Here is a 21664-nt window from a genome sequence, read left to right as displayed (position 1 = left end):
CTCAGCAAGTAGTGACTCTCATCAACCTAGAGACACTCTGTTTCAAAATAAAAATAAAATAGGGTTGGGGGTGTAGCTCAGCGGTAGAATGCCCCTGAGTTCAATTCCCAGTGCCTTAAAAAAAAGTCTCTTTGACAAGCAGATCACAAACAGAATCAGAAACATGGATAATAGATAATAGTGAGGTATCTTCTTTTAGCTTTGGCTGTTTGGAAATGCAAACTGAATTTCATGTTACACTACATGATTACAATTTTAAGAACTGATCTTTTTTTTTTTTTCTTTTTTAGTGGTACTGGGGTTCCTGGAAGCCCTTCTACCTTTGGGCTACACTCCCAGACCTATTTTATATTTTTGAAACAGGGTCTCTTACGCCAGCGGGGCTAGCTTCGAACCTGCGCGATCCTCCTGTCCCCGCCTCCCAAGCGCGGAGATTACAAGCGTGCGCCACCACACCTGGCTAGGGTTGATCTTCTATTTCTAATATAACAATTCTTTTGGAAATGGCTTCATGTGGTTTGAAGAAATTGACAGGCCAATGGCACTCTGTGGCACTCAGCCTGAGGTGGTGCTGTCCAGGTCCTGCTGACAGTGCAAAAGCCCCATTTTCAGAGGGCTCTCTCTCAAGTTGGGTCCTGAAGCAGTCTTGAGAGCAGTGAGCAGCAGAGGTGGCAGCGTGGGAGGACAGGGAAGGACTGTTTGGGGATAGTGGGGGCATATTTGTAGGAAACACATAGGAGGTATTCCTTGGTTTTTCCTGTGCCAGCAATAATGCTTTCTGAGGGTAGGATGAGGAGCTGACATTCAGAAAAGGATCCAGTGGATTTCAAGCCATAGTAATTTGGGCGTAAAAGTTAATGTGTACTTCCAGTTTGGAGAGAGAATAAAGTCATTTCTCTCTTCCTTGGGAAATAACCCAAAAGCAAGGAGAATGAGAAACAGTAGTGCAAAATCCAGATTTAATAAAATGAGGAGACATCTGAAACTCTTCATTCTAAAATGGGTGAGAGTTGGGAAAGTAGTGAATATGAGTATGGGAGGATGCCTGCTTCTGCAGCATCTGAGTAAGCTGGCCAGAGCAACTGCTTTAAGGTGAAGCTATTTGCAGCACTAGTCTGTTAAAGTGAGAGCAGGGAGGGGAAGAGACCTTGAATTTGGAATTATCCTATGTCTGATATCCACTGGTTTAAACCTATCTTGAATCATGAAAGTTCTGCTAGCCTGACCCCTCTCCCCAACATGAAAATCCCACCCACACTTGGTAAGAACTACACCCTAAAGATGAGTCATGCTATCTCAGTGGAACAACCCTATAATTCTAGCTACTCAGGAGGCTGATGCAGGAAGGTTGAAAGTTCGAGGCTAGCTTGGACAACTTAGCAAGACCCTGTCTAGCAGTGTAGCTCAGTGGTAGAGTGCTTGTCTAGCATACATGAGGCCCCGGGTTTGATCCTCAGCATATACACATCACAAAAGCAAAACAAAACCTTGGCCATGTATGGTTAATGTGTGCACATGTCTGTGGTTCTGGTTCTGGCAATTAAGGAGGCTGAAGTGAGAGGATCATTTGAGCCCAGCAGTTTGAGGCCAGCCTGGGCAACATAGGTTGTCCCCCAAAAAAGAAAAAAAGAAAAAAGAAAAAAAAAAAAAAAAGAAAACCGACGTAGTTTGGAATTGGTGATAAGAGCTCAGTGGTAGTCTATGCTTAGCAAGCATGAGAGCCTGGGAAGACCACAAATACAGTGCCTCAACTAATGAGAGCCTCTGCAGGGCCATCAATGGCAGAAGAACAAGGCAAGAAGACTGGGCTCTTCATAAACACTTCACTCCCTAACAGCTCTAATCCGTCTACAAGGGCACTTCATAAAATGCCCATTCATTTCAACATGTTTCAAAAGAGACATTTAAGCCATAGCATGTTCTGAATTGTAAAAGGAGTCAGGGACTCAAGCCTCAAGAATGTTTCAAATCGTCCCTTTGTTTGAAGCCTTGGAAAATTGTATTACCTGGGACTATTAAATGAGCAGGCTAGAGAAATGCTGAGAGGCACTGTCTTTCCTCTAGTGGGAGAAAGGTTCTGAAATGGTAGTTGTTTTAAGGTAGATCATTTGGGGACAAGTACTCACAGACACACAAGATTTGGAAATTGTTACGTTCCTTCATGTACTGCAAGAGCATGTGTATTCCAGTTGGAAGACACCTGAGTAACCATATCAAGTACTGCTGAGGAACTAAAAAGTACTTTAGTTTTAAGGAAATGAGAATCTCTGATGAAAGTGCAGTGTGTCAGAGTCTATTAGTGTACACGGGGCACATGCCTGTAATCCCAATACTTTGGAGGCTGAGACAGGAGAATCACAGGTTTGGGGCCAGGCTCAGCAAACTCGTGAGGTCTTCCATACCTTATCAAGACCCTGTTTTAAGAAAAAGTAGGGTTAAGCCGGGCGTGGTGGCGCACGCTTGTAATCCCCACACTTGGGAGGCGGAGACAGGAGGATCGTGCAGGTTCGAAGCCAGCGATGCTGGCTTAAGAGACCGTGTTTCTAAATAAAAAGTATAAAATAGGTCTGGGAGTGGTAGCCCGGAGGTAGAAGGGCTTCTAGGAACCCCAGTACAAAAACAAAACAAACCGTAGAGTTGAGGGTATAGCTGAGGTAGCATTACTCTGGGTATGTTCAATTCTTAGTAAAACACATGCACACACAAACATATTCCATTTGAATAGACTGAGGAAGAGAATAGAAATAAGTACAGACAGTAATAGAAACAAATTATTAAAACTGAATATGGAAGGTAAGGAGAGGATTAGAGCTGAAGTATACCTGGGAACAATTTTTTTAAAAGGTGTAAAATACCTGAACTAATGCTATCACAAAGGATCCATAGCTTATGAACACTCAAAAGATAATTAAGGCTGGCATGGTGGCTCACACTTATAATCCCAGTACTTGGGAAGCTGAGACAAGAGGATCGCGGTTCATGGCCAGCCTCAGCTACTTAGCAAGGCCCTCTGCAACCTAGTGAGATCCTTTTTCAAAATAAAGAATAAAAAATCAGGCTGGTGATGTAGCTCGGAGGTAGAATGGCCCTGGGTTCCATCCCCAGTACCACAAAAAAGAAAAAGAAAAAAAAAAAGATAATCAAAAGCACAGGTTCGGAAGGTACATAAGATAAACAGTTGTTAGCATTTAATGATCACTGCATTTCAAAGCTATTTAATTAATTTTATATCATTCTCACAGTAACTACAGGAGGTGGTTACTACTGCTATCCACATTCTACTGATGAGGAAAGGAGACCCAGAGATCAAGTTAGGCTTAAGATCAGGTTATCACCAAAGTGGTAGAGCTGGAATGTGACCCAAAGCACAGTGGAACACTTGTCCCTGGTAATGGACTTCAGAGGTGGTAAATCAGGACATTTCTACCAGAGGGGTTCTACTGTGTGTGTTACTGGAGATTGAACCCGGGGCAGATGTTCTGCCACTAAGCCACATCCTTAATAGACCTAGTTTTTATTTTTTGCGGTACTGAAAATTGATTCTGGAGGTCTTTCTACCTCAGAGCTACACCCCAGCCCTATTTTATTCGTTTGGAAACAGGGTCTAAGTTGTGGATTGATAGGTTACTGAGGCTAGCCTCAAACCTGTCATCATCTTATTTCAGCCTCCAAAGTACTGAGACTACAAGTATAAGACACCACAACCGGCCCTACTTTTTTCATTTTGAAACAGGGTCTTGCTGAGCTGGGCATGGTGGCGCACGCTTGTAATCCCCGCGCTTGGGAGGCAGAGACAGGAGGATCGTGCAGGTTCAAAGCCAGCTGCACATGCCGGCTTAGGAGACCATTTCCAAATAAAAATAGGTCTGGGAGTGTAGCCTGGAGGTAGAAGGGCTTCCAGGAACCCCAGTACCACCAAAAAAAAAAAAAAAAAAAAAAAAAGAAGAAAGAAAGAAACAGGGTCTTGCTAAGTTGCCCAGGATAGCCTTAAATCTGTCTCAGCCTCCCAAGTACTGGGATTACAGGCATGTGAACTGCACCTGGCTGAGGGTCTCATTTTCTTAAGACAGAAGGCCAAGATGTTGAGTGTACAAAAAAAAGTCAAGTTATTACTATTATTATTTTTGAAAAAGGGTTTCACTAAGTTGCAGAGGGCCTCACAAGTTGCTGAGGTGGGCTGCGAACCTGTGATCCTCCTCCCTCGGTCTCCCAAGTACTGAGATTACAAGCGTGCGCCACCATGCCCAGCTCAAATCTGAAGTTTTAACATAAAGGATTTTAAACTATTAAGGCAGAAATGAAGTGAAATGTAGTGAAAATAAAGATAAAAGGCAGTTGAGGTCACTTAATATCAACTCACACTGACTTGTGCATGATCTTGCTACAGAAACAATCTGTAAGGCCTAGATACATCTGGAGCTGGGGTTTACCAGGAAGGTATGATACCAAGGAGGGTTATTTGGGAGACTGACAACCATGATACTAACTAACCCGAAAGCTCAAATATCTATATAGTGCTCATGAAACAAGTAAAAACAGACTTTGACCTGACAGGAACAGGTATAAAGAAACAGTTAAATATGACCTGTTTTCAAACTATGGTTAAACCACTTCAAACTTTTTTCTGTACCTTCAATTCTTAGAGATTTTTAAAATGCTTAAGGACTTTTATCTAATAATATACACGACATCGGAATCTGTTCCTGAAAAGTCTTAAAAAAAAGAAAAAGCTAGGTGTGGTGGTACATACTTGTAATATCATTACTTGGGAGGCTAAGACAGGAGGATTGCAGGTTCAAAGCCAGCCATGACAACTTAGCAAGACCTTCTGCAACTTAGTAAGGGGGTTTAGCTCAGAGGTAACATGTCTCTGGGTTCAATTCCCAGTGCCACAAACAAACAAACAAACAAAGAAAAAACAGTGATAGAGGTCAGTGGTAGTCTACACTTATCACGAACAAGGTCTTGGGGTTTTATCTCCACCAACTCCAAAATAAGTTTATTTCTTAGTACTGATCCCGGTTAACATTTGATACAGGCAAACTTCAAAATGGAGCATTTCAGGTATGAAATTATCCATAATATGGAGAAGTTGCCCTTAAACTTTTTTGGTACTGGAGATTGAACCCAGGGGCATTCTACCTCTGAGCTATACCCCCGGCTAACTCAGGTTAGGGTTATATGTGTGTGTGTGAAATAACTTGTATTTCCCCCACCCAATACTGTTTTAGTAGAGATATCAAGAGAGCATAACAAGCCGGGTGTGGTGGCGCACGCTTGTAATCCCTGCGCTTGGGAGGCAGAGACAGGAGGATCGAGCAGGTTCGAAGCCAGCCACGCGAGCTGGCTTAGGAGACCCTGTTTCCAAATAAAAATGTAAAAATAGGTCTGGGAGTGTAGCCCGGGAGTAGAAGGGCTTCCAGGAACCCCAGTACCACCAAAAAAAAAAAAAAAAGAGAGCATAACAATAGTCCTCTTTTAATGTTTTCTTTCCTCAAATCTGATAGGAATAATCCATGATTTTCATGCTTAGAAGACAGCCAAGTTTAATATGGGGCTGGGACCCATGGACCAATATAGACATAATTATATTCCAACTCTATTCTGTCAGTGTTCATTAACAGAAGAATCACAACCAGAATTCCTCTATGTGAAGAAAAATGTTCCAGTGTAGTTATTTTAAAATGTGTTTCTGTTTACATATAAACCATCCAGCGAATTTAAACAATGAATTGATGAAACTACTTTTGAAAACATAATACCGGTCATTTTCTCTTTCATTCTTAAACATAAGTTTCCATTTTCTACTTACATGAACTGTAATATGCAATCTCATAGGCCATTTAGAAATAAGTGGTCAAACTAAAATTGTTTGAACTGAATAGAGTGAAATTTCTTCAAACTAAATATTTGTTAAATGTTACGTACACTTTCTACCACCCTGACTCAACATTTTAGTTTTTGGTACCGGGGACTGATCCAAGGGCATTCTATCTCTGAGCCACACTCCCAGACCTTTTATTGTAAAACATGGTCTAAGTTGTGGAGGCTGTCCTTGAACCTGCCATATTCCTGTCTCAGCCTCTCAAATACTGGATTATAGGCACGCGCCACCACGCCCAGTTTAGACTGGCTATTTTAACGATATAAGATAACACCTGTTTTAAAGCATTCTAAGTTAGAGAAACAAAAAACACTTCAGGCATGGAATATATTAAAAATATTGCAAGACACAGTCTATAAGCCAGAAATTACCTATTTTAGTTTCTATACTCTAACGTTCTAAATTTCAAAATAACACAGGACTTGGAAAAAGGAAAAGTCCAATCGATCAAAGACATACATAAGTATCTAGATGTAATAGTTCATGAACAGGTTTGACTCACATCTTTGAAGCTGGTACTTGAAACATTACAATTTAGAAACCAATTATTCAAAGATCCGTGAACTAGCCCATAATGCATCTATGTTAGTCCACTATACACAGCAACCACATAAAAAGTCAGATGATTCTGATCTCACTCCAATTGAAAGAGCCATAAAGTCAGAAAGTAATACTTCTTTTTAGTAATTATATAATCAAATAATAACACTGGAAAAAAGTGAAGAGAATTTGTTTCAGCTTTTTCAATAAGCTCCTCATTTTTCTATACCGAGGATAAAGGTATCACAACCAAATCTGGGAAACTGCTTCTCTTTATTTAGACCTTAAGAAAAGAAAATGAACTTTGGTCACATATTACCTTAAAAAAAAAAAAAAATCCAGTTTTACATATTTCTAAATAGAATTAAATGATTAGAGAAATAATTTCTTCTGTAAAAATTGGCCAAATTTTATCAAAAACCTAACATACAATCCAAATTATTATATCAAGACTGGGATTATAACATTTCAAATAATGACAGTTGTAAATCCATCTTAACAGGTATTTATGTACTTGCCTCATGTTGTTTTGGTCCAAAAGAGAATCGCTGAATCACTAAGAGTAAACTAAAAAATCTTTTGACAACAATAATTTAGATTGCGATTGGCAGCAGAAATATCCATGATGAATAGTTCTACTTTAACAAAGTAAAATTAAGAAATATCTTTTCATGAACATATCACAGTATCAAATTCTTATAAGAGAAAATATGAAGGAACAAAACCAAAAATGGAATAGCTACCACAAACAAAAAAGTATCTCTCCAACAAAGTATCTGAAGGGGTTAAAAAGAAAAGATGAAGTGAGTGGGCTGATGATGCTAATATGAAAGGAAGCTGAGTACTGCGTTTATTTTGTATTTTATACAACTCTTACTCTTTACAAAAATGGTTATAGTCATGCCCATAAAAGTGTAACCCATGGCATTTGAAAGCAAACACTTTGTAATTATTTAAAAGGGCCTTTTTAAAAATTATAATACAAAGGTCTGTGCTCTACAAGCAGTCCTCCACTGTGCATTATAACAATAAGGCTTACTTTTAATACAAAGACTAAGTGTTTAGGAGTTATGAACCACTGGATTTAACAAACATCATTTTATAATTGCTTTTTGCATCTTTTTTGTTTTTGGGATCTTCCACCTCATCAGGGTGCTCAGCAGCTTGCAGTTCTTCAGCAGATTCTTCTTTTTCTGACTCTGAATCACTTTCAGAGTCATCTGGGCTTTCAGGATCAGGCGAATCATCATCATCATCATCATCTCCAGCCACATCACCTTCTGCATCATGTTCTTCTACCTAAAACATCAATCAAGAGGCTCTTTTTAAGACAAACAGCATTAGCCAGTATAAAAACTGGGACTCTTAATTTTTTTTCAGATTCCTAAAAAACAGCCTACTTCATAACCATTAGATCAATACTTTGAAGACTGTTTTATACCTGGAAGGCTGCTAAGAAAAGAACTGAGGACTAAGGAATCAGGTATCTTAAATTTTTAAAAGAGCTCTGAAGACCAATGAATCACCTGTCTCCCTCCTCCCTAGTTTGACAATTATTGTATTTTATCTTCCTGAAACACTATTTTATCCATAAGGTAAATTAATCACTGATCATTACGTAAGAATCATTTACCAATGTTTTACATATTACTTTGGAATAACCAGTTATTTATTAAATCATAATATGAAAAAAAAATCACTTAGAAAGAACTCTCCTAGCTGGGCATGGTGGCGCATGCTTATAATCCCAGCATTCAGGAGGCTGAGACTGGAGGATCGAGGTTCGCGGACAGCCTCGGCTACTTAGTGAGGCCCTCTGCAACTCAGTAAGACCAGTTTCAAATTAAAAAGAATAAAAAGTAGGGCAGAGGTGTAGCTCGGAGGTCAAATGCCGTTGGGTTCCATCTCCAGACCCGGGGGGGAAAAAAAAGATAAAAAAAGAACTCTCCTAAACCAGCATTTTAAACTTATGTAAAATGCTTTATCCCACTCATGAACATGTTGTTCCTACTTGTTAAAGATGTACTCTAATGTTAAGCAGAATACACATTAAGCCAGTATTAGAAGAAATACTTTTAAACCCTTAAAAACATGTTTTATGATTATCTACAAAGTTCCAGTAGGAATATTTTAAGTATCTGTACAAGAAAGTTTTCCAGCCAGGCATGGTGGCACCTGCCTATAATCCCAGACAGAAGGATGTCAGATTCGATACCAGCAGTGTGCAGTAACTTAGAAGGATCTGTTTCAAAATAAAAAATGAAACAGGGATGGGAGTATAGCTCAGAGACAGAATTCTCCTGCGTTTAATCTCCACACACACACAGGAAAGGAAGGAAGAAAGCTTTCTATATTAGAGTACTTGGTTGTTAGGGAAATCCAACAAATGATATCAACTGATATAACTGATGATCTTCCCAATCAATAAAAAACAAGTTAATTACTACCTCACTGAAGCCAAGTCCACAATGTCGTCGGTATCTTCCTGATAATTTACTGTCCATACTTTGCTGGTATTGAGACTCCAGTTCTTCATTAATTTTCTTGTCTTCTTCCCCTGCATGTCCATTGTACTTTGGTTATGTTTCAGTCAAATTGATAAAAATATTTGATTACACAAAAAACCCATAATACAGATGCTATTATAGTCAGGGCTGAATTTTAACTGTAACTAATTTTACAATAAATTTTGGGGTAGGCTTCTAAACCACAAGTGGTTTCCTAATAAACAAAAACAACGACAGATGTATTTATGGTTAGTTCTTTTATAACTAACCCTCTGCTTTACCAAAGTATTTCATAACTACTCTCATAAAAGTCATATTCAAGTCACCTACAACAAAATCCTCCAACAGATAAAAACATGTTTTAAACAGAAACAGTAAAAAGGTGGACAATTCTGTTCAGAAAATGGCTAAATAAAATGAGCTTGTAATGGCTCCCCATTATGCTTCTCTTATCAGCTAACTAAAGCAACACTATGCAGCATTCATACATTGATTTTTACATGTATCTGCTTGTAATTAAATTATGAAACAGAATACTAAACTACCACCCAAGAATTAGAATGCTACCAATACCACGGACCGTTCTGTGCATATTTAAGTTTATATATATATGAGAAATTTTAAGGTTTTAATCAAATAGTGAGACTTTGCATTTTTATTTGCAGCTCCATTTTTTTTTTTTTTTTTGTGGTACTGGGGACGGAATTGAGGGGCATTCTACCTCTGAGTGACACCCCCTACCCTATTTTTTTTTATTCTTTCTAGTTTCGAAACAGGGTCTCACTCAGTTCAAAGGGCCTCACTTAGTAGCTTAGGCTGTCTGTGAATGGTGATCCTCGGGTCTCAGTCTCCTGAATGCTGGGATTACAAGCGTGTGCCACCACACCCGGGTCTCACAGCTCCAATTTTTTCATTCATTCATTCATTCATTCATTCATTCATTCATTCATTTATTGGTGGTACTGGGGGTGCAATTCTACCTCTGGGCTATACTCCCAGACCTTTTTTATATTTTATTTGGAAACAGGGTCTCACTAATTTGCTGAAAGCCTCACTAAGTAGCTGAGGCTGGCTTCGAACCTGTGTGATCCTCCTGTCTCAGCCTCCCAAGCGCTGGGATTACAAGTGTGTGCCACCATGCCCGGCTCTCCAATTTTAAAAGTAAATGCAGACAGTAAAATATTTTTCTATTTTCTCAGGCATGGTAGTACACACTTGTAATCCCAGTACTTGGGAGGCTGAGACAGGAGGAATGCAGGTTCAAGGACAGTCTGAGCAAAGTCCTGAGACCCTGTTTAAAAAAAAAAAAAAAAAATAGCCGGGCGTGGTGGCACACGCTTGTAATCCCCGCGCTTGGGAGGCAGAGGCAGGAGGATCGTGCAGATTTGAAGCCAGTGGTGCTGGCTTGAGAGACCCTGTTTCCAAATAAAAAAGTATAAAAATAGGTCTGGGAGTGTAACCCGGAGGTAGAAGGGTTTCCAGGAACCCCAGTACCACCCAAAATAATAAATAAATAAATAAATAAATAAATAAATAAATAAATAAATGAATGAAATAAAATAGAGGTGGGGTGGAGCTTGGAGGTAGAATGCTCCTGGTTCAACCACCAGTGCCCCCTCCACATACATGCACGAACATGCGCGCGCGCGCGCGCACACACACACACACACACACACACACACACACACACACAAATCCACTCTGCAAAGCTCATTATTTACCTTATATAGCAAAGTAAATCAATTTGAAGTAACCAACACCAGAAAAGCAAAAGACCTATTAATTTTTTTAAAGGTAATACATAAGCTGGACATGGTAATGCACACTTGTAATCTCAACATTTGGGAGACCAAGACAGAAGGATTGCGGTTTGCAGACAGCCTCAGTTACTTAGTGAGGCCCTTTGCAACTCAGGGAGACCCTGATTCAAAATGAAGACTTAAAAATAGGGCTGAGGGTGTAGCTTGGAGGTAGAATGCCCCTGGGTTCCATCCCTAGTACCACCAAAAAAATTAAAAATAAATAAATAAATAAATAAAATTAAAAAATTAATGTAAAACATATGTTAGGTCAGTACAAGGTTAATTTAAATAAAAGTTCTGTTGATTTAATCTAGGTCATTATGTCATTACTAATAACATCCAAGATTAGGGCCAATTTTAAAATGGTGAAAACTTTACTCTTTAGCAGACTGAATTAATCCAAATTTAGTTTTTATTTTAAAAGTTTTAAGTTATTTGTTCAGGCATCTAATTTATATTCTCCAAAGATTTCTGAATAAAAGCTTAGTGAATAAACTTAAACCAGTATAATATGCAAACTGTATCAATATATGCTATATAATTTATATAATACAAACCTATACACATCACAGTTGTCAAGATGAGGCATAAAACCTCACTCCAATTAAAATGTATTATTATTATTTTTGCAGGACATTCTACCTCTGAGTGACACCCCCAGCTCTTTCTTTTTTTTTTATTCTTTATTTTGAAACAGGTTCTCACTAAGTTGCAAAGGACCTCATTAAGTATCTGAGACTTCACTAAGTAGCTGAGGCTATCTAGAGGCTGTCTATGAACTGCAATCCTCCTGTCTCAGCTTCCTAAATGCTGGGATTACAAGCGTGTGCCACCACACCTGGCTTAAAATGTATGTTCTGAATCAGTAAAAGTAAACACAAAGGTTACTTTCTTGGTTAAAATATCACACAGATGTATGTGATCATTTTCATATAATAAATTTCCAATTCTAATACTTTAAGTATTAATACAACTATATATAGGAGAGCATCCTAAAATATAATTATTTCATACTTCAAATTCAGCACTCATTTTAATTATATTTTACTTCCTTACCTGTTCGGAAGTGAGATGTTGATTTATGATCTCCTATAACAAGACGACCAGTATGTTCTTTCTATAGAAAGGTAGAAAGTGTATTAGAATTTTTAACTACTAATTAAACATACTTATTGACTGCTATGTACCAGAAACTACTTCAGGCTTCTGAAATATAGTGAAGACAAAGGATTAAATTAAGATCCCCACATTTATGGAGCTTATATTCTATTCTATCAAAAAAAGGGTTGGGAGGTGAGTGGGGTAGGACACGCCTGTAATCCCAGTACTTGGGAGGCTGAGCCAGGAAGATTGCAGGTTCCAGCCCCAGCAATTTAGCAAGGCCCTTCGCAACTTAGTGAGACCAAATAGATACTCCATCAATAAGATTTAAATATAAATATGATGGCATCAAGTTATTCTATGATGATGAAAGAACTGCACTGATCTATTCAAATTTTCTCAGCTGGTTTTTTCTATGACTAATAAAAGTATTATCATGCTAGCTGGCAAGGATTAGTGCTATATGTTGTGACCACAAAAAAGAATGAAACCAAATAACCCAAATGAAGACCAAAGCTGTAATCTTGGTGTCTACACAAAGCATTTCATTCTGTTTTGTGTTACAGCACTGATGATTGAACCTTTGGCTGCATACATGTTAAACACAAATTTTATATCTACCTAGCTATATTTCTAACTCCTATAGCAAAGACTTTGACATGGTAAGAGTCATGCCAGCCTATTTACTGGTAGCTAAATTTCCTAAATTTTATATTAGTATGTCCTACATACCTTAAAAACGTTCATTCTACAAGTTGAACAGCTCCCGAATCTCTTACTTTATATATCCTAACAAATCTTTTACTTGTATAAAGTGAAACTTCAGTAGACTTTATGTGACAAACCACAAATTATTGGGAAATATGGATTGGTGAGATGTACAAATGCTTTTTTTAAAAAAAATTTTTGAAAGAGTATCTTGCTAGGTTGATGAGTATCTCACTATTTGCTGAGGTTGTCCTTGAACCTGCGATCCTTATTTCAGCCCCCCAACAAGTGCTTCTTTTATATAGGCTGCAATGTTTTACACGAATTCTTCCTACCTACAAAGCCACTGTGGTAGTCTGGCTCCCTTCTCATCCTTTTAGGTTCAAATCAATTCTATTTCTGGGAAGCTGTTTGGTACTGCTAAGTTAGCTACTCTTCTCCATGACTCCACAGCCCTATGTGCATGGCTCTCTCACAGCAATTATCATTCTGAATTGTCATTATGCAGTTTCTTCTATTACATGATGCTTCCAAACATGTGTTACTGATCTAGTACAGTGACTGACATGTAGTTAGGTAATCTATAATTGTGTGTAAAATGTGTGAATATATTCCCACATACAACAAAAAATAATGGGATGAATTTCATTTTAAGGTAGCTTTTCTATTTCTTTAAAATTTAGTTTGTAGGACAATTACTAGGAAAATGTTGTAAAAATAAGTTTACTTGCTTACAAAAATGTCTAGGTACATGTAATAGATAATGTTTTCTTGGGACTTGCATTTTATGCCTTCTATTATGAGAAGCATTTCAAAACATACTGAACATTCTTGCTGGACTTGGTGGCATATACCTGACATACCAGCTACTCAAGGGACCATAGCAGGAGGATCACAAGTTTTAGACCAGCCTTTGGCTTTAGTGAGATCCTGTCAAAAAATAGTAATAAATAACATAGTAACATAATTTAATAACAGTAATTAAAAAACAGGCTGCGGATTAGCTTAGAAGTAGAATACAACCCGGGGTTTAATCCCCAGTAGTGCCCCCCACCAAAAGTGTATGTGTGTGGGTGCGTTGTGTGTAGATAGGGAAAACATTCTTAAAAATAGGTCTTTGATAAAGGATGTATCCTTGGCTACTCCTTCAAGGGCTGCAGAGAGCCATGAAATACTAGACTTCTGACTTTGGACATAGGTTCCTACAAGACAACCTGCTCAGGAATATCTATCGGTATCGTGATGCTGACAGACAGCAAATCGTAAACTTTCACATCTCCTTTTTCCTTTGGTTTGAGTCCCCTGAAACCAAATTTTTCTCTATATAGTCTCCAACCTTACTGGCAGAAGCACTGAAAATTCTATAAGTGGTTTCAGGAATATTACAAATTTTAAATGCCTGGTCAGACTGGGTATTTCCCCAAACCAAAAGTAATCATGCAGAACTGAAATATGGGGTCAAAGTATATTATATCCTTCTTAACCTATACAAAAAAAGCATTATTTTCACAGAAAAGCTAAACAATGCATACCATATGATGCTTACCTTTCCTGCACCCATAAGTCTCAAGAATTTTTGTTTTCTTTCTTCATTGCCCAAGTCTGCTGCCTCCCAATTGCTAGATCCAAGCTAAAAGAGAAATTAGTTGATTCATTTTTTGCATAAGGAGTTTAAAAAATTTAAAGTCTATCGGTAACTCCAAGTTTTCTTCTTTCACCTTTTATTTAACTAAACAGTGTTCATTGTTCTTGCTTAGGAAGTTAAACATACCACATTTCAATTCAAATGTACTCCTTTTCTATTATATCACAGCACAATCCTTTATTTTTTTGTAGCCAGAACTCTGGATCAAAGTTTGCATGCATCAGTTACTCAAAGAGCTTGTAAAAACAGATTGCTGGCTGGCCCATGCCCTCAGAGTTTTCAATTCAGTGGGTCTAGGGTAGGGAATTTCTAACAAATTCCTAAGTAATGCTGCTGATACTGATTTGGAGACTACACTTTGATACTCATTTTCTTAGCTTTTTTTTTTTTTCTTTTTTTTTTGCCACCTAGGGGCACTCAACCACTGGGCTACATCTCCAGGCCTCTCGATTTTTTCTCTTAAATAGGGTCTCACTAAGTTGAGGTGGACTGGCCTCAAACCTTTGATTTTCCTGTTTCAGTATCCCAATTACTAGGATTATATAGGTGTATGCCACCATGCCCAGTGTTCTAGAGTCTTGAAGGGACCTAGAGTGCCTAGTACTTTGAACCAAAGGGTACAACAATTGTTGGACTTTAAGAAAGTGTTTCTTTAGTTATATTCTAAATATAGCTATCATTAGGACCACGGGACCAAATTTTAATTTTTCAGTTTCTTTTGAGCAATTCTTACTATTCATTCTATTCACTGCCACTGTAATGTCATGACTTTCATTTAAAAAAAATTTTTTTTTGGTGGTACTGGGGGTGGAACCCAGGGGCTTTTCTACCTCTGGACTATACTCCCAGACCTATTTTATATTTTATTTGGAAACAGGATCTCACTAAGTTGCTGAGAGCCTCACTAAGTAGCTGAGGCTGGCTTCGAGCCTGTGTGATCTTCCTGTCTCAGACTCCCAAGTGCTGGGATTACAAGTGTGTGCCACCATGCCCGGCATGACTTTGTTTTGTTTGGTCCTGGGGATGAAACCCAGAGGCATTCTTCCTCTAAGCCACACTCTTCAACCCTATTTTATTTCTATTTGAAAATAGGCTCTCACTAGGTTGATGAGAGTCTCACTAGTTTCCAAGGCTGTCCTCAAACCTGCAGTCCTCTCGTCACAGCCTCCTCAGTGCTAGGATTACAAGCATTGCCACCACGACTGGCTTGCATTACATTATTAAATTATGCTAATTAGCTATTTCCTGAATTTGGAAAATGACTTATTTTTAAAAGATGAAAACTCAAAATATATTATAGAATCCTAGTGACTATATTTTCCCGTGTCTTGAAACAAGTATAAGAATTATTTCATTATAATTCATCAATTACTCCTAAAGCTAAAAATAACTAGAATAGTAAGGAATTTGAATAATGGTGGAAGATTCTCTCATTGTTTTGTGTCCAAAGTATTGCGTCATCTTTCAAGAAGCTATAATGTCTCTGTTGTCTGTTTTTAGGATTCACTGAACCCAGATGAGAATTCAGAATTTTTTATTTTCCACCCATAATGGCAAAAAGCGACAGAAGGCATTTCAAAATGATTAGACTTCATAAAAAAAGGTAAATACAAAAATGGCATGCCGTAATAAACTAATAATGAGAGTGAAATTGTGTAAAAACTTAAAACTGAGTTTTTCAATGAATAAGTGCTAGATGACATTTCTCTAACATAAGAACTAATATAAGATGAAAAAGAAAGCAAGTAAAGGGAACAAGGCAATAGAGAAATACGGCACTCTCATGTGGAGAGTTATTTAACTGGAGATACTTCATTCTGCCGTATTCTGCAATAAGAGCTGGGACCATCCTTTTAAAAAGGATATGTGACCAGGCGTGGTGGTGCATACTTATAATCCCAGTACTTGGGAAGCTGAGACAGGAGGATCCCAGGTTTAGGCACAGCCTCAGCTACTTAGTGATGAGGCCCTCTGTAACTTGTTTTTGTTTCAAAATAAAGAATAAGAAATAGAGCTGGGGTGTAGCTTGGAGGTAGAATGCCCCTGAGTTCCATCCCCAGTACCACCCCCCACCCCCCACAAAAAGATGTGTGTGGTACTAGGGATTGAACCCAGGGCATTCCACTTCTGAACCATACCCCAGCCCTATTTTACTTTTGAAACAGGATCTTACTAAGTTGCCAAGGCTGGGCCTCCTATTTCAGTCTCCCAAGTATTAGGATTACAAGTATGTGCTACCATACTCAGCTAAGATGTATGCTTTTAATTTCATCTTTTATGATGTTTGTGCACCAAATTTTACTTGATTTAGTTTGTTAGTGGACAAAGGCAAAAGCCAGGTATGTATACAAAGTTAATAGGGAAAAGATGATAGAAAAATAAAAACATGCAGCTGGGTATGCTGGTGCATGCCTGTAATCTCAGTACTTGGGAGGCTGAGACAGGAGATCTTAGGTTAAAGCAACACAGAGACACTCTTCAATCTAGTGAGACCCTGTTACAAAGTAAAAAGGGCTGGGGGTATATTTTGGAGGTAGAATGCCCCTGGGTTCAATTCACAAGACCAAGAAAAAAGAAATATAAAGAAAGAAAACATGCATTGATCATTTTGAAATTAGTCTTAAAAATGAAAATGTTTTGCAATTTTGGAACAAACAAAAAGAAACCTTTTCAAAATTATAAGTATTCAAAGGTTTAAAATTTAAATATTTTGTTTTATGATGTGAATGCAAGAACTAGAAGTAATGATTAAGCTGAAACCTATTTGAAATAGACTGACATCTTAGCCAGGCATGCTTGTACATGCTTGCAATCCCAGCATTTAGGAGACTGAGACAGGAGGATTGTGGTTTGCAGCCAGCCTCAGCTACTAGTAAGGCCCTTTGCAACTCAGTGAGACCCTGACTCTTTTGAAGATATATATAATCTTTTTCTTTTTTGTGGTACTGGGGATGGAACTCAGGGGCATTCTACCTCTGAGCTATACCCCAGCCCTATTTTTTATTCTTTATTTTGAAACAGGTCTCACTGAATTGCAAAGGGCCTCACTATGTAGCTGAGGCTGCCGGCGAACTTCGATCCTCCTGTCTCAGCTTCCCAAATGCTGGGATTATAAGCATGAGCCACCATGCCCGGCTCAAATTAAAATTCTTAATAAATTCACTTTTCACTACCCCTTTATTCTTAGTCTGAAAATAAACACTAACAGAATATAAAAACATTGAAAACTATTTTTCCTAGGCATATGTGGGTAAAACATTTATACCACACTGGACCTACTTGTGGTTCTTCAAAATTTTTTTTGGTGGAGAGGATTATATGTTCTCATAATTCTGGCTACCTAAGTTACAAATCTTTACTTTTTTTCCATGTGACCACTCATATCTTTCTAGGTCACTTTAGTCTTAACTATTTCTGGCTCAATATGGTGAACAAAAAATAGTACTAGTGATGATTCAGTTCTGAGTTATATCACTTGCTCTGTGAGCCTGAACCTGACATTTAACTTAGTTTTACTTCTTATCCTTCTTTAAAAGACTAACAATATTAACACCTAGAATTGCATATAGGTTGAGCATCCTTAATTTGGAAACCTGAAAAGTCACAAAATGCAAAACGTTCTAAGCACCAACATGACACCAAAAGTGGAAATTTCCCTATCTGAGCTCTGGTGACAGGTCAAAGACAAAATGTAGGTGTACTAGAAGTACTGTTTAAAATTACCTTCAGGCTTCATGTATAAAGTATATATGAAACAAATTTCTTATTTAAATTTGGGTCCTGTCCCCAAATCTCATAATGGGTATACAAATATTCCAAAATTAAAAAAAAAAATCCAGTTCTATGCATGATGAAAACTCAACCTGGAGTGTTTTACAAGATATCTCATTATAGATATGCAAATATCCCAAAATTCAAAAAAGAATTTGGTTCCATGCATGATGGAAACTCAATTAGAATGTTTTACAACTTACAAATAGCTTTTCACTCACATTTCTCTTAATAGTTCTTCACACAGTCCATTTAATAAATGACACCAAGGCACAGAGAGGCAGGTAACTTGTTCCAATTCTCTGGCCATGATCAAATTAGACAGCACACTGAAAGTAGTCTAACTATAGTTAAAAAAAAATGTAGAGTACCGAGTTAAAAATAAAACAACTCTCTAAAAACTAACTTTCCCGATGCTCTTATTTCCACTAAAAGAGCAAACACAGGTTTGGCTACAGCTCAGTGGTAGTATCCTTAGCATATGCAAGGCCCTGAGTTCAATGCCCAATATATGTCTCACCATCCTCCTCCACTAAAGAGCAAGCATCTTCATGGTTTTACATAATAACAACCCTATCACTCACAACTTCTAATTCTAGTTTTTTTCCCCCTAAATTCTAGTTTTTTAAAGTTATTGAGTCTTACTGGCTCTTCCTCTCAGAGAACAAGTACCTTGCCAAAGTGCCACATTAGAAAAGCACATGGATGCTAACACATCAATACGGGTTCTCTACACTTACTCAAATGAATCTCCCTACTCTCTATAAGATAGTTTTCATTTTTCCATTCCCACCAAAACAATGGAACATTAAGTTTCATTCCTTAATATTCTGTACTACAGAACTGCAATCAACTTTACTCAATATATATCTTAGATAATGCTACTTAAAATTTACTTCTGCACTGCATTTTTCTAGAATTGTATTCTATGATTTAATATCTTTTAAAATGTTTTGTTAGATAGTTGTGGTAGTCCACATCTGTAATTCCAGTACTTGGGAGGCTGAGACAGGAAGATTGCTGGTTAGAGTAGAGCCTCAACAAGTAGTGAGGTTCTCATCAACTTAGTGAGACCCTGTTTAAAAAAAAAACAAAAAAAAAACAGGGCTGGAAAGTTGGGTGCGGTGATGCCCGCTTGTAATCCCAGCATTTGGGAGGCTGAGACAGGAGGATCGTGATACAGGGACAGCCTCAGCTACTACTTACTGAAGCCCTTTGCAACTCAGTAAGACCCGGTTTCAAAATAAAGAATAAAAAATAGGGCTGGGGGTACAGCTCAGAGGAAGAATGACCCCTGGGTTCCATCCCCAGTACAGCAAAACAAAACAGGGCTGGGGGTGTAGCTCAGAGGTAGAATGACCCCGGGGTTCAATCCCTAATAACACACACACACTTTGTTACTCCCAATTACTTGTGAGGTCAGTGGGCAAAAGACTTCAATGATCTTTTATATATAGTGGATGTTCACTTCAAACCACTGACCAACTAATTACACATTACAGTTAATTTTCTATAATTTCAAAGTCTATTTCAAAATTATATAATTTAAAAATATTTTAAAAAACAAGTACTTGATAATTCCTAATTACCAGTAAAAATAATAATAAACTCATAACCATCTTTGATAAAGACTATGCTTATAGGATTGGAAAAGGTATTAAAGGTCTAGTTTAAACTGATCTTATCAGAAGGTGTAGAGATGTTAATGATGTAATTCCTTTTTGTTAAATTACATATTAGTACCTGTAGTTTTTTGTCAAGTTAAAAGATTGTTTATTTCAGTCTAGCAAAACAGGCAATTAACATCCTGATAATCAAGTCATAGTTACATATTAAGAGAAAACCAATATCCTTTAAAATCTCAGCTAAGTTAAAAAAAAAAAAACCTGGACAAATTCTTGAAAAATATTTGTAATTATTAAGATGTAAATACCAGTAGCAAGTTAGAACTGAGGGCATAGGCATAAATAAACCTCAGTAGATAACCATTCATTCCCAAACCTTTATTGATTACTAACCTTTTTGCAGAGTTAAAATTTCCTTAAAAATTCTTACTATTCATGTCCTCACATCACCTTCCACCAAAAGAGGGGTGGGTCTTAGCGACATCTCATTAAGTACAAAAGAGTATTCAGTGAGCCTTTTATGGTTCACAAAGATATCTAAAAGGTACTGTATTATAGAAAATAACTCTACACTTTCAGAAATTGGTAATGCTTAAAAAAAAAGTGAAAGAAAATTAATGTTCCTTCATCCTTAAGATGACCTTTCCACGCCCCCTTCCCACCAATTTCTTCCATCGCCAAGGCATTTACTCGTTATATAAAGGGCCTCGTTTTACATTTACTGGTTCACAGTAGTTCTCATGACACTGCACTACAAAGCTAAGACAAATATGCAAAAAAAGCCTACATAAACATACCTAATCATCTTTGCATTGCCAACACCTGACATAACAGTCAATATTTAACGCAGTACTTTAGGCAATGGTTCCTAGTTGGGGGAAGGCCAGGGAAGCAGCACAGAGAATGACATCAAATTGGGCTTCTAGCTCACCGCCTTGGACCTCATTACATTATACCAGTACCGAATTACATCCCTGGTACAATTTTTCGGTTTAATGCTGCTCTCGGTTTATTTTTACCAACACGGTTAAGGCTATTAACAGTAGCTGCAAAAGTAGTCCGGGTCGGGTCGAAAATTGGTTTTTCTGTACGTTAACATTTAGCCATTGTCATAGGAGCATTTTAAACCTAAGGCAGTAAAGGTCCTGCCATCTCTCCTCAGCATAAAGGCCTAAGAAATCAGCTTTATCAACCCTCCAAAATGCAAATACGATCCCTTGACTAAGCCTTTTCACTTCTCGATGCTCTCAGGATTTCCTTCCTGAATCCCACTTTCTACGCAGGTCTCTGGCTCTCAGCGCGTGGCACTCTTCAAATCTTCCGACCCCAATTAAGAAAGGGAGATAGCCCAGTCATTCTGGTGCCTCCCCTTGGAGGGCTCCCGCTCCGGGGCACCTCAAGCGCTCCCTCCTCCTTCATCTCCCTTCCCGGCCTACTCCAGCCTTTAGTAGGCCTCAACCCTCATCCCCTCCGCCATTGTTATTTACATCGTCGTCTGGAGAGGCCGAACGCTTCACCCCGTGCGGGTGAGATTCCCTGGCAGCGCTCATCGTGGCGGAGATCTCGATGTGAAATGCCCAACACACTCGCGGTTCTCCTCAGCTTGGACACCAGCAGCCCGCAATCTGCCACCAGCCCCAGCAGCGCCACTCCGGAACGCAGAGCACCTCGGAGCCTTCTCCGCCACAGTCGTCACCGCGGCGGCCGCTCGCTGCCGCGGAGCACCTTGGGAGTTGTAGTTTCCGGCTTTGCGTCACACCGGCCCGGATGAGAGTCGACGGGGAGGAAAAAACTACAATTCCCAGAAGAGGTAGCGGCACGCTCGCGCTGCGCGGCGGGAGTGCCCGGCGAGGCCCCGCCTGCTTCGGCTAGTGGTGGGCGCTTCCAGCGGAAGGTTATGGTGGTGAGCCTTAGTCCAGAGCTTCGTAGTCCCAGAAAGAGGCCCAGCGTGGCTCTTCTCTTTTTGCTCTAGGACGCTGCTACGTCTGTTGGCGGATCCATCTGTCGTCGTTAATCACCTAGGGTTGAATGTAATGTTCGAGACTAATTGAATATCCAGGACAAATACATTTTGAAAAATG

At 38.6% G+C, this 21664-nt stretch overlaps 1 protein-coding gene across 2 annotated transcripts; it reads right to left on the bottom strand.

Annotated features, from left to right (window-relative positions):
* Positions 1-7492: 7492 nt before the first annotated feature.
* LOC308276220 (small acidic protein) lies at positions 7493-21133 on the bottom strand (the record flags this gene model as incomplete). 2 transcript variants are annotated; one of them, XM_080714830.1, is made up of 5 exons in its annotated part: positions 7493-7723; positions 8872-8981; positions 11790-11850; positions 14089-14172; positions 21071-21133. In XM_080714830.1, the coding sequence occupies 5 exons, from the start codon at positions 21131-21133 to the stop codon at positions 7493-7495; spliced, it is 549 nt and encodes a 182-aa protein (XP_080570956.1). The 2 variants fall into 2 exon arrangements, with proteins under 2 accessions (XP_080570956.1, XP_080570957.1); XM_080714831.1 differs by having other exon boundaries at positions 8872-8975.
* Positions 21134-21664: the final 531 nt, after the last annotated feature.

The sequence above is a fragment of the Muscardinus avellanarius genome (genome assembly GCF_963383645.1).
Source record: "Muscardinus avellanarius genome assembly, chromosome: 1".
Classification (NCBI taxonomy): Eukaryota; Metazoa; Chordata; class Mammalia; order Rodentia; family Gliridae; genus Muscardinus; species Muscardinus avellanarius.
The sequence above is the reverse complement of the archived record's forward strand: the minus strand, read 5'-3'. Positions and strand labels throughout refer to the sequence as shown.